The 14,483-nt window shown below is 43.4% G+C and overlaps 1 protein-coding gene across 3 annotated transcripts in view; it reads left to right on the plus strand.

The window, feature by feature from the left end:
- Positions 1–14,483, plus strand: part of crim1 (cysteine rich transmembrane BMP regulator 1) — a 202,797-nt gene that overhangs the window by 161,932 nt on the left and 26,382 nt on the right. For all 3 annotated transcript variants that reach the window (XM_033025830.1, XM_033025832.1, XM_033025831.1), the window contains 3 exons: positions 1,561–1,717; positions 5,946–6,067; positions 13,499–13,696. In XM_033025830.1, the coding sequence (XP_032881721.1) occupies positions 1,561–1,717; positions 5,946–6,067; positions 13,499–13,696 (477 nt within the window). The remainder of the gene's footprint in view (positions 1–1,560; positions 1,718–5,945; positions 6,068–13,498; positions 13,697–14,483) is intronic.

The raw sequence follows: 14,483 nt of genomic DNA on the forward strand, positions 1-14,483 counted from the left end.
ACAGGCCCTTCATCCATGTTGACCAAGATACCCCATTACGCCAGTTCCACCTGCCTATGTTTGGTCCATATCCCTCTAACCTTTCCCTATCATAAGAAAATTCAAATGGAAATCATCATATATATTAAAGCACAAAGACATACCCATATTTATTTTAATTTTCATTTAAATGACGTGGGCCTGCATTTATTACCTAATGTCACATGCCTTTGAGAAGGTAGTGATGAACCACCATGGTCCTTCTGGTAAAGGTACTCCTTCAGTGCAGAGAGTTCCGGGATTTAGAAACAACAGCAATGAAGGAACAGCAGTGTATTTTCAAGTGAGGGCAGGAGATTGAACTTGGTGATAAAAGTACCCCCATGCCAATGTGGTGCCAGAGATCACAAGAATTGTTCCAAAGTTGCTCTTGGCAGGGTCTACCCTGGAGTGATTGCTCTGTGGCTTTCCCGCATGGTGAGATTTGGACTAAACTACTGGTGGGCCAGGGAAGGGAAGGGGATGGGAGGTGTATGAAAGAGAAAGCAAAGGAATGAAATCTTTGCTATTACAATTTGAGGAAATGAAACAGAGGTGTTATATCCATGAAAGATTCCAGGCTTACAGTATAATTGAAAAAGAGCAGTCAGTTCTCCTAAGGTCATGGACAACATTCTTCTCAGCAAATAAAATGATCCGGACCTGTGTTAATTGTTACTTGTGGGAATTTTCTGAATCAAATTAGCTTTCAGCTTTGCCTATAAAAACAGAATTTGCTGGAAATTCTCAGCAGGTCAGGCAGTATTCCTGGGAATGGAAACAGTTCATGTTTCAGAGTGAATTGAATCCTGCCCTCTCTCTAGATTTTCTATATGATCTGCTATGTATTACCAGCATTAATTTATTTATTTCATCTTCCCTATGTCGGCTGTGGCATTGGCTTTTGGCATAAAATGTGTTACAAAATTACAACTTTCTTAAGTCCCAATGGCTGGGAGGTAGAGAAGAGAGACATAAAGCAAGACACACGCAGACTTCCTAAGAGGAGCAGGCCAATTTTAGATTACAGAGGGAAACAGAGTTTACGTTTCAGATCTGGTGAAAGGCCATTGATCTAAAATGTTAACTCTTCTTCTCTTTCCACAGATTCTACCTGACCTTCTAAGCTATTCCAGCATTCTCAGGTTTCACAGAGGCTGGAGGCAGAAGAGACTACAGATGCTGGAATGTTGAGTAATAACAAAGTGCTGGAAGAATTCAGCAGGTCAGGCAGCATCTGTGTCGGGAATGAACAGCTCAGGAGAAGGGTCCCGACCCAAAACACAATCTGTCCGTTCCCTTCCCAGATGTTGCCTGACCCACTGAGTCGCTCGCCTCCTGTGCTTTAGTCACGGAGGTTCTGGTAATTATACTAAAAGTCAAAATTGATTCCTTCAAGGCAACATTAACTGCCTCTCATTGACCACGAAAGGCTTTGGTTCTCCCCAAGGTTATAAATGACTCGATACAAATGCAATCATTTCCTTTCAATAGCATCAGATCTGTGAGTTTGTGTTTAATCTCGTTTTGTTTTAATTGCAGGAGAGGAGCTTTGTACGGGCCTGATCTCAGGCTGTGGTTTGGACTGTCCATTTGGCCTGCAGACTGATGTACACGGCTGCGAAATCTGCCAGTGTCGGGCACGACCAAAGAAGTGCAAGCCCGTTGTGTGTGACAAGTACTGCCCATTCGGATACACGTATGTGCTTTCTTACTAATATGACCTTGCATTTCCCAATACTGACACAGTGAAATAAGAGAGATATCAAGGCACTGGCTGGGGTGAGTGAGTAAAGTTGGCAGCATTGTTTCATATCCAGGATTATTTTCCTTTCCGTTGAGGATGATCAGTACTAATTTGCAAAGTGTCATATATTAGAGCTTATGCTCGCTTGATTTTTTTTGTGAGTTATTGTCCATCTCTTAATGTCTTTCATATCTTTGTGCACATGACAGACAATGTAATTACTCCTCGAGCCTGCTCTGTAATAAATATCTCATGTTTTTTGGAAGTCAGTATCAAATATGCATCTAAAGGACTCATTTTCATGAATCAAACACGGTGTTAGTTTAGGATAATAATAATAATAATAAATTTTATTTAATGGGCGCCTTTCAAACATCTCAAGGACACCTTACATAGTATATCGGAATAACATATAATCGGAATATAACAATAAAGACATCACAGAGACACAAATTAAAAACAGGATTCAATCCAAAAACAGAAAATCAAAAACACAGTGTGAACACAGGATGTCATAGAGTCCTACAGTATGGATATAGGCTCTTCGGCCCAACTTGCCCACGCTGACCAACATGACCCACCTGCCTGCGTTTGCCCATATCCTTCTAAACGGCCTGTCCCACTTACGCGACCTTTACAGGCGACTGCCGGCACTCGTGATAGGTCGTCTCACGACCATAGGAGATCTCTCACAACCATATTGGCTGTATGGTCATGAGAGGTCTCCTATGGTCGTGAGAGGTCTCCAAAGAGTCATAGCGTCTTTCTGGTCGCCACTGAATTTTCAACATGTTGAAAATTTCGGCGACCTAAGCTTATTCTTTCTATGTGCCTGTCTAAATGTTTCTTGGACTCTTAGTAAAAATGCATTAAACTGAAAAGAATGCAAAAAGGATTTCAAGGATGGTACAAGGTCTGGAGGTTTTGAGTCATAAGGAGAAGCCAATAGGCTGGGTCTTTTTTTCCCTGAAGCGTAGGAGGCTGAGGGGTGACCTTAAGAAATAATGAGTGGCATAGATAAGGTGAACAGCAATAGTCTTTCGCACCGAATAAAGGATTCTTCTCAAATCCCAGGGAGTTAAACTCCAGGGCGGTCACGACTACGGGTGTTGTCTGTACGGAATTTGTACGTTCTCTCCGTGACCTCCATGGGTTTTCTACGAGATCTTCGGTTTCCTCTCAACTCCAGACGTACAGGTTTATAGGTTAATTGGTTTGGTAAATGTAAAAATTGTCCCTAGTGGGTGTAGGATAATGTTAATGTGCAGGGATCGCTGGTCGGCACGGACCCGGTGAGCCTACCATTCGAGGACATTTAAAGGCTGCCATACCTATCTCCCAGCTGCCAAACTGCAGACTTCCTGAATTATTTTTTTTTTTTGCTGTATTTCAATACAAACTTATTCTGGCATTTTAGTATTTTAGTCAGCATGGACAAGTTGGGCCAAAAAGTGAGATTCTGTGCTGCATTACTATGACTCTATCAGCCTCATGGTTTTACATAGAGTAAAAAAAAAGTAGAATGTGCATTATTCGTCATTGTGCTTCGGAAACTCTGTTTACCTGTAATAAGCAGGTAGAATAAACATATTTCTCGATGACACAGGAGGAGGCCATTCGGTCCATTGAGCCTGTACCAGCTCTCCATCTCCCTAGTTTTTTCCTGTAACCTCTCTTACATGCACACCAACTCCACCATGAAGCACCTATCATCCACGCACACTCAAGGTAATTTACAGTAACCAATGAACCCACCAGCCAGCATGGCTTTGGGATACATGAGGATACAGTGCACTAGGGAGAAAACCCACACAAGCATAGGGAGCATATGCTAACTGCACACACCAGAGGCTTGGATTGAACTCAGGTCACTGAAGTGGAGAGGCAGCAGTTATACCTGCAGTGTCACCTTGGCTGCAGCAAGATTAAACGTAAAAATGAAAGCAACAGCAACAAGGTTAGGCCATTCAGTCCCTCGTGCCTGTTCTGCATTTGAGTATGATCATGGCTCATCTTTTACCTCAGTGCCCTTTTCCTTCCTTCCCAATATCCCAATATCCCTTCCTTCCCTAAACATCTGTCCTGTAGTTATTATTAACAGCTTGCTCCCAGGTGTTGCTAACAGGCACCTGGTTATATATTTTTGCCTTGTGTTGTTGTGCCCCTGGTACTCTTCTTCTTATCGAGTCCACACACAAGATTAGAAGTTGTTCAGCCAGAGCTGACCACACTTCTTGGCATCTGCCCAATGGTGTCTGTCTTGCGCTTCTTGTGCTTCTTGTGCGTGGTGGTGGAAAGATTGGTTGAAACAGGGCCGCGACGTGAACGCTCTTTCCTTGGCCCCGCCCCTGGTACTGAGCACACTGCAGTGATGAAACCAAGGGCTTGCTTGGGTCTAGAAAAATCAGCAGATCACCATGTGGTGCTTTTATTCACTGAACCATCACACAGACATTTCTTTATTTTCAATGAGGCAAAAGCAAGCAGAAGGGTTTAGCAGACATCTCTGTTATCAGCACTCAGATCATGAGCCATGCCTAAGCTGGGTAATTATTTAATAATAAAAGATAGGATCTCAATGTGGTCGTGAATGCCTGTGATTTAGGGAGGTCAAGATTGGCAGATACATGCACAACAGGCTGAGGCAAACTCAGTCGTGTTACCCAGGCTCTCAAAAGAGAAATATTTACCACAAGACAGTTGTTTTCAAGAATGGCATTTTGGCAGGCTCTTCAAACATTGATGCCATTGCAGAGAAACCCACATCAGCCCTTCCCCAATCTCAAGGTGCACATTTTTACTCTGCTCGGCTCCAATCAGGGCCTGGAACCCTCAATGACCTTTCCTTCCCAGGGCAGGGACAAGAGATGAAGCTGCCTTTGAAATGCCACTGAGCTCAGTTATGTGCGTGTGTGAGAGAGAGAGAGGGGGGGGGGACTGGAAAGCACACACATTCATGCAACACACACAGGCGCGCACACACATGTGCGTGCGCACAAACATACACGAATGCATGCATATACACACACATACATATTCATGCCACATGCGCAGAGACACACATGCTTGCACACACACAACACTACAGTCACTGGAGTATTATTCTTTACTAATCTCAGCTGAAGTTATTCCAGCTCGTCCACAGCAATACTTGCAACAATGCTAATAACAGGCAATCTAATTCTCTCTTCAACATAATCATCATTAATAATCTTTCTCAAATGTAATAACTAAATTCCTATCTTTCTCTACGTTGGTAATATTTTATGTACTCCCCTGTTTAAAATCCCAGCCATCTGTACCTCTTCCAGATCTCAACCACTCTGAAAATAAGTGATCCAGTTATAATATTTCTTCTCATCAAGAGAAATGTTCAAAACTAGGACCAATTTTTTGAAAGGGTAGGAAAGTAGCTAGAGAATCATTGACCTGAAGATGTGAATTGGTCTGAAGAAGGGATACGATCTGAACCATCGCCTATCCATGTCCTCCAGAGTTGCTGTCTGTGACCTGCTGAGTTACAACAGCACTTTGTGTTATGATCTAAAGTAATTGTTGGAGGAAGCACAAGTGGATTTTATATGCAGTGGCTTATTGCACTGTGATACGCAAGTCAATCCAAATTCAATGGTACCAAATTCAATGGTGCCTTCCAAAAGGAGCTAGGAAACATGCTGGGGTGTTGATAAAGGAAGTTGGATTAATTGTAGAAATAGCTGGCGTGGACAGAATGGGCTGAATGCCCTGCTTCTATGTGGTAGGACTCCACCATTCCTTCTTCTTAGTTTATTAGCCTTTGCTCATCACCTCCTCACTGAGATAGACAACTGGGTTTGAACAGACTAGGTTCAGATATCATTAATGATGGGCAAAAAATGCTGGTTTACCAATAACACCCACATCCCAAAAATCAAAAGAAAATTCCTGCACGTGTGATACTCGATCATGAGACCTTTTGTTACCCCAATCTTCGGCCTTTGAATTGGAAAATCAAGGCTACAGCAAGCTGTAATGCAAAATCCAAGTGGGTTGGGTCTGACATTCTAACCGTGGGTTTGAAAATTTGAAAGCAATTTGCTGGACTGCAGATCCTTTCTGGGGAAGTATATTCATCAAGTTTTACAGGCTGGATATGATAGTTTGGGAATTCATTCGCCATTATCTTTTTTTTTCAAAACAGAAAGAACAAACATGGCTGTGATATCTGTCGCTGCAAGAAGTGCCCTGACCGCCCGTGTGACAAGTATTGTCCAATGGGATTCGAGCAGGACGTATATGGCTGCCTTATCTGCAAATGCAGAGGTAGGGGAGCAAATTGCTTTTACCTGGTGTATTGAGCTGTTATTGCACTGGTCCTAAGGAAGGAGACAATAATTGCCATGGGAATCCCATTTTTCTGAGGCCGAAGGAAAATTGCAGTGTCGACTCTGGTGTTAATTAAGATCGTCATCTTCAGCAAAGGCACCTTTCCTGGAAGGGGTTTGATTGTATCCAGCTCCCTCAAGGGAAGTGGAGAGTGTAAGCTAATCACTCACACTGCATATGTACCATTTACATAGTGCAGACTGCCTTTCAGGAAGACATTGGCGTGCAGGTAAGTGAAACAATTGAGAATTCCATTGAGAGGTTACATGCTGACAGTATTTTTTTATTTTGTATTAGTAGATTGATTGTGTGAGTAACAAGCTATTGCTGCTGAATCCTAACTCAACAGCTAATATGCCAGAGGCCGGTGAGGTAATAGTCACTCAGACTCTGGCAACCATTGTAAGCTAAACAACTTTCAGCTTCTTGTTTTCAGATCCCATCACCTCCCTATATCAGTTACCTTCTGCCTTCTGAGATTACTGTGACTCTTTTTCTGTCCTCTACAACACACCTGATTTTTAATTGCTCCAGCATTGTCAGCCAAACAATGGCTTAATGCTTTAGAATTTTCTCCCTGAAGTTCCCTGATTTCCCACCTCACTCTCTGCCTTTAAGACATTCCTTAAAACCTCTTTCCTGGACTGCGAATTGGGAACATGGAGCAAGCCCTTTGAGCTTGCTTCATCATTCACTACAATCTTTGATGATCCTCTACCGCAATACTATATTTCTGCTCTGTCCCGATACCATATAATACCTCCTGTGTCCAGGTCACTTAACCTTATGCGACTCAGTGTCAGATTTTGTTTGATTACACCTTGGTACATTTTACAGATTCAAGATGCCTCTTCAATAGAAGTTGTTGTGAGTCGGGGCAGTGAGGAGAGACCAAATACCTGATGCTACGAGAGTGTAGCAAGAGGCAGTCACATCAACTGTGTTTAGTGCCAATTTTGATTAATCCCCAAAATGTTCTCTAAACCTCCGTGGAATAGACAAATTGGAAACATGTGGTCATGCCAGCCCTGCGAGCTAATTCTGCCGCAAGGTCTTTGACAGTCACCCGGATGTTTTTCATTTAATTGTTGCACATTAGCTCGAAGCCTTCCCTGCTGCAGAGCAAGGATGAGAAGTGTTCACTGTGCATGATGATTCCTGTTTTATTTGCACCATGCCAAGTAAAATTTAATTTTAAACATCTGCTGTTGAGCCTCGCTCTCCGAAACCCCTCCTGAGGCAGGAATAAGTACCCACGCAGATGTGTTTACATTCCCTTCCACGTTAAGGGAAGATTTAATAGTTCTACGTTTCTTTGGATTTTGTCAGACATGCTGATTTAGATTGATAGGAAAGGGTCCTTCAATAAGCTAGCGTACTGTGCGGACATAGGACTTGGTCTCTGGAACTGATTCGCTACGTTGCTGAGAACTATATTCTGCACTGTATCTTCCCCTTTGTTCTATCTATTGTACTTGAGTTTGACTTGATTGTATTCATGAATAGTATTATCTGATCTGGTAGGATAGCAGCAAAACAAAACTTTTCATTACACACGTGACAATAATAAATCTAAAACTAACTTGACAGCAGATGACGCATGGTTTGTGTTTGGCAAATATTCTAATCAAGGTTCACATTTATTTGTCACATGCACCAATTAAGGTACAGTGAAATGAGGTACCATGCAGCCATACAATTAAAAAGAACACAATACACAATAGAATTTAACATAAACATCCACCACAGCATTCTTCACTGTGATGGAAGGCAATAAAGTCCTCCTCCTTTGTTCACCCGTGGTCGGGGGCCTTGAACCTCCGCAGTCGCCGCTACGGACGGCCCAATGTGTAAGCCTTCTCGTCGGGATGATCGAAACTCCGACGTCGGGACAGATCGAACACACTCTGCGGCTTGGATCGCCCGAATCGGCCATTTCCTTACCACAGATCGCGGCTTCAGGATGTTATAGGCCGCAGGCCGGTGGTCGGAGCTCTTCTCCGGAGGATCCCCGGCAAGGGATCGGCTCGCACTGCGATGGTAAAGTCCACTTTACCATCTAGTCCACTAAGATTTTAAGTATTTGTATTAGCGAGTGCCTATCCAGACGATCTTAAAGGAGAATATTTCAGAATGCCCTTGACCTCCAATTGACCTCAAGGTATGTGGGGAGTAATTGCCCTCTAATTAATCACAGGATGTGGCTGAAGAATATTTAGCCTCTAATTGATTTCAAGATGAGCCTACTCTCAGCAATTAGACATTGAGGTTAAAGGGACAACCATTCCAAGAGCAGAAGGCAGGGACAAACCTAACACTCACAGAGAGTTATTACAGAGAGAGAGAAGGGTGAGGCTGTGGAAGGGAATGTATAATTTAAAAGGAAAAGATCTGTGACAGAGTGAAGGCAGCAGTGATTGAATGAATGAAGTGTGGCTGGTGCGAGGTAAAAGGACACTTGATGTCCTCTGTCTCTTGATGAAGGAGTCTGAGCTGAGGCAGTAGCAGTTGAAGGCACAAGTGGGCCAAGGGATTGGAGAATGTTCGGTGCTGGCGGAGATGCAGTCATTTTGAAGAGAGTCTGTGCCTAGAGGGGAAGTGGGAGCGGGTAAAGAGAAATATGATGGAAGAAAGAAGGCATCACAGTGTCTCCCTGTGCATGACCCAATTCCAGTGTCTCCAAGGAACCTCCCAGTACTCCACTTTTAATCACTACACTTTGAATCACTTGGAACTCTACTGCAAATCAGAAATTATTTAGGTCACTCTCTAAAAACAACAGAATATTTAAATTAAATTATTTGGAATGTTGTCATGCAAAGTACTAAATTGTGCTTTTGGAAGTGAGCTACTGGACCGTTCTACTTCTCTCTGGGGAAGGGGAACTTCCAGCTCTCAATCGTTATCTGGGTGATTCATAAAGGGGCAGTATTGGACTCGATACCCCTTATGATCAAATAAGATTCATCGTTAGCTCTCACGCTGGGACCTGGTCAACTAGGCGTACCTGTGAACCATAACTAATAGATACAGGGCTAAGCCATTTGGCCCTTTAGTCCCATCCCTCCTTCATTCAAAACTTCTGCAATATCTCCATGTCCTGCCTCGTCTCCATGGATGAAGCACAAGTGTTCGGCGAAAATGGTCGCTGTGTCTCTCTGATGTACAGGAAGCCACATTGGGAACACCGGATGCAGTAGATGAGGTTAGAGGAGGTACACGTGAACCTCTGTCTCACCTGGAAGGATTGATCCCAGGGACTGGGACTATGTTCTCAGAAGTAATTTTACAGTAAGAGTTAAGTACCATTGATTAATTTATTGCTTACCCTTTTGTCTCATTTGAGGATTTGTGTGTGTGTGTGTGTTCATTCTTGCCCCATGTTGAATATGTGAAGCACAATTTCTCAAATGACAACACGAAGCCCGTCAAACCGTTAAAACAGAAAGGGAGAGTGAGGAAATGTGTTTGGCAGCCAAATGTTCCGATGCATCAGTTCAGCACAATTAACACATGGGATTTTGGACTGAGCTGTTTTGTCGAGCAATTGTTTACGGTAACTGCAGATTCCCATCCTAGCACTCGGGTTAGCAGCAGAGCCACTCATCCAGCACAGAGATTAAACCCGCAATGGCTGTCAGCAGATCGATAGGTGTGAGGAGTCCCAATAGTGTGGTGCAGAAGAGGTATTGGTTTATTAATGTCAGTGCAAAAATATTGTTTGTGTGCTATGCAGTCAAATCATGTAATACATGAGTACAATTAAGCCATACACAAGTACAAGAGGTCGTGCAAAAAGAAGTATACCAGAGACTGAAGTATAATGTTACAGCATAAGAGCATTACAATTATTGAGAAAGTGCAGATTTTTTTTTTAAAGTGCATGGTCTGCAATGTGGTAGGTTGGGATACATTAAAAATATGAAGGCAATGTGGGGAATATTAACCACCTAAAACCAATGAAATTGGGTCAGGAGAGAGGTGACATTGTTGAAGATACAAGCAGGACTCCATTATCTGGAACACACAGAAGAGACAAATGAAAGGAGGATCCTTTTTATCAAGGTTTCTGATTATCCACTTATTGGGAAAGAGGAAAGGGAGCGTTGAGAGATACCTGGAGCTCTGGGGTGAGAAACACATTTCTCTGAGTCCAAAGGTCAGAGGTCAGGGCTCCCCTCCAGAAAGATGCTGACACATCAGTGAACTACTGAAGGAACACAGTGCTGTCAATGTCCTTTTATGGATGAGGGGGAAAAAAGTGCTGCAGGAACTCAACGGGCCAGTCAACATCTGTGGAGGGAATGGACAGACGATGTTTCAGGCAGGACCCTCCTTCAAACTGATGGAGTGGGCGGAAGAAAGCTAGGAAAATGAATAGTATCAGCAGTCTCTTGTGTCTCCTTTTATGGATGTGTCACTATATCCAATCTACTATGCTGGATGGATGTGAATGATTTCTTTGAAGGAGAACAGAAGAGGTATCACTCCTGTCCATCACTCAATATCACAAAGACAGATTATGCAGTCTTTAATACGTTGCTGCTGTTAGATCTGGCTGTGTGCAACTTTACAAAAGTGGCTACGCTTGTAGAGCTTCTCATTGCCGATAAAATATTAGAGATTTGAACAGAGAAAGTCAGAGGAGGAGGAGGCCATTTGAACCTGCTCCATCCTTCATCATGGTCGTGACTGATTCTTCTCCTCAGCACCATTTTCCCATGCTATCCCCATATCCCTTGATGTCTTAATTTCTGGAACATTATTGATCTCTGTTCTGCAACCTCAACAGTCCTCCAAGGTGGGGAACGCCTTAGATTCTCAAGTTTAGGTTTATTATTGTCACATGTACTAAGGTACAGTGCAAAGTTTTGATTTGCATGCTAGCCAAACAGATCAGATACACCATACATAGAAACAATCAGTTCAAACTCAAGTACAATAGATAGAGCAAAGGTGCAAGATACAGAGTGCAGAATATAATTCTCAGCATTGTAGCACTTCGGTTCCTTACACAAAGTCGAATGTCCTCAATGTGATAGAGGGGAATCGAACAGTACCCGAGTTTATGGAAGAATCAGTCAGAAGTATGATAACAGGGAAGAAATTGTTCCCGAGTCTGGTGGTGCACACTTTCAAGCTTCTGTACCTTCTACCAAATGGGATCAGGGAGAAGAAAGAATGACCAGTTTGGGACAAGTCTTTGATATATTGGTTGCTTTTCAAAGACAGCATAAAGTGTAGATGGAGTCAATGGTGGGAAGTCTGGTCTGTTTGATGGACTAGGCTACATCTGCAACACTGCAATTTCTTGTGGTCTTGGGCAGAGCTGTTCCCAAACCCAACTGTGTTGCAACCCAAAAGTATGTTTTCTATGGTGCATCTATTGAAGTTTGTAAGAGTCACTGGAGACATGGTGAATTTCCTTAGTCTCCTCGGGAAGTAGGGGCATTGATGTGCCTACTCGGCTGTCACATCAATGTGGTTGGTCCACGACAGATCATTGGTAATATTAACCCAATGGAGCTCTCGACCATTTTCCACATCCGCACCATTGATACTGATTGGGGCATGTACTCCATCATGCTTCCATCATGCTTCCTGAATTCAATGACTGGCTCCTCCCTGCCCTTCAAACCCTGTAATAAAGTTATAAGTTTCAATGCGATCTTGTATTCTAGGAATACCCTAAGGTTGTAAAATACACTATGTTAATACTTTAATTTAGTTATTTTCTAGAATCATAGAGAGATACAGTATGGAAACAGGCTCATCAATCCATGGAGTCCACACTGACCATCAATTACCCCATTACACTATTCCTACTTTAATCTCCTTTTTTATTCTCCCCACATTCTTATTAACTCCCTCAGATTCCACCATTCCCTACACACTAGGGGCAACTAACCAATCAACGCGCATGTCTGTTGGACACGGGTGGAAACCGGAACACCTTATCATTTCTTAGGTGTCCACAGGATGTGGGCATCATTGACATGGCTGGTGTTTAGGAAGGACATTATTGCCATAGAGGGAGTGCAGAGAAGGTTCACCAGACTGATTCCTGGGATGTCAGGACTGTCTTATGAAGAAAGACTGGATAGACTTGGTTTATACTCTCTAGAATTTAGGAGATTGAGAGGGGATCTTATAGAAACTTACAAAATTCTTAAGGGGTTGGACAGGCTAGATGCAGGAAGATTGCTCCCGATGTTGGGGAAGTCCAGGACAAGGGGTCACAGCTTAAGGATAAGGGGGAAATCCTTTAAAACCGAGATGAGAAGAACTTTTTTCACACAGAGAGTGGTGAATCTCTGGAACTCCCTGCCACAGAGGGTAGTCGAGGCCAGTTCATTGGCTATATTTAAGAGGGAGTTAGATGTGGCCCTTGTGGCTAAGGGGATCAGAGGGTATGGAGAGAAGGCAGGTACGGGATACTGAGTTGGATGATCAGCCATGATCATATTGAATGGCGGTGCAGGCTCGAAGGGCCGAATGGCCTACTCCTGCACCTAATTTCTATGTTTCTATGTTTACTACCCATCCCTACTTGAATGGCATGCCAGACCATTTGGAGTGAAATAATTTGGCGAGTCACGTGTCATATTCGGACAAAGGCAGCAGTCTTCCTTCCCAGGAAGCAATAAGGAACCTCTTGAGTTTAATGCCAAGCCATTGTTTTAATGGTCACTATAGTTAAGCATAACCTTTTAATCCCAGATTTATTTTACTGTTCAAATGTAAGTTGCTCAGCTACCAAGTGGGATTCAAACTCAGGTCAGAAGAGATTCACCAGTATATTCCCTGGGCTAATGGGCTTGAATTATAGAGAGGTTGTATAGCCTGGTATTTTTTCCTTTGTGGCGTAGGATGCTGAGGGGTGACCTTATTGAGGTGTACAAGATTATGAGGGGATGGATAAAGTGAATGCTCAGTTTTTTTTTCCTCAGAGCGGAGGACTCCAAAATTGGAGGATTCAGGCTTGAGATGAGAAAGAGAGACCTTAGAGGAAATGTTTTCACTAGTCGGTATTTGAAATGAGCTGCCAGAGTAAGCAATAGAAATGGATACTACTATGACTTTCACACGGCGTTTGGTCAGATACATGGGTTTATGGACCAAATGCTGCCAAATGTGAAATGGCAACTTGGTCGGCATGGACAAGGTGTGCCAAATGGGCCTGTTTCCGTACTGTCACCATGTGACTCTATGGCCAAATCATTAATCTCCAGGTCTCTGGAAGCAAAGGACCTACACATGTTCCTGTGTAAAACTCCACAGCAACATTGCTGTAAATTGCTGCATGCTTGGAGGGAGAAATTGTGCCGCCCCTCCTCCCAGAAGCTGACTCTCATTCTTTCCCTCCAGAGATACCCACCACCATGAAGGCCAGCTCCTGCCTGAGCGTGGATGGCCGCCGACACGAGAGCGGTGAGAGCTGGCACGATGGCTGCCGGGAGTGTTACTGCAACAGCGGGCGTGAGATGTGCGCGCTCATCACCTGCTCTGTGCCCAACTGTGGAAACCCAGCCATTCGCCCGGGACAGTGCTGCCCAACGTGTCCAGGTAAGAAACACTCAAACCAACACCAGTCTGGGCAACAGCACAGGAGGGGAAATTCATTGGCGGAATAATGGGCATCACTGAGAAAGCTGCCATCTTCTTACGCATCCCTAATTGTTCCCAGAATGAAGGGGCAATTCAGAGTCAGCCATATTGTTGGGAGTGGAATCAATTATGGCTCAACAGATAGAGATGGCGGGTTTCCTCTCCTGAAAGGTATTTCTGAACCACACGTGTGTTCACAAAATTCTCGTTTTCTTGGCCACCGTTACTGATCTCAATTCCAAATTTCCGAATTCAGAAACTTGCATCATCAATCCATTCCGTAGTGCGGGAAGAGGTACCATGTCACAAGATGCTGGCTCTGAAAAGAGCTGTCCACAGCTCAGTGAAGGGACGGATTTCCTACGTTTAGGGGAATTTTATTCGATGGTAATAAGACACTCTGCCTTTTAGATGTGCACTGAATTTAAAGTGAGAGTGAGACCAAGCACAGACAGTACAGAATAATTTTAGATGCTCCTGTGCCATGGTGGATCCCCAATGGATTTTGAGCTGTGGATTGAATCGGGCCTTGAATCTCATTCAAATTATCACTGTTAGCATTTTACCAATGGAACACTGCACTAATCAATAAGTGTGTAAACACCTCACGCTGTACTGGATTTAAACTGGCAGAACTATGAACACGTGGTGTAGGAGCAAGCCTTTTAGCTCCTTGAGTTGCTCCATCATTCAACAAAAACATGGCCGATCTAATTCTCAATTTTGTGTGAAACTTATCCACTGT

Source organism: Amblyraja radiata, chromosome 8 (genome assembly GCF_010909765.2).
Source record: "Amblyraja radiata isolate CabotCenter1 chromosome 8, sAmbRad1.1.pri, whole genome shotgun sequence".
NCBI lineage: Eukaryota > Metazoa > Chordata > Chondrichthyes > Rajiformes > Rajidae > Amblyraja > Amblyraja radiata.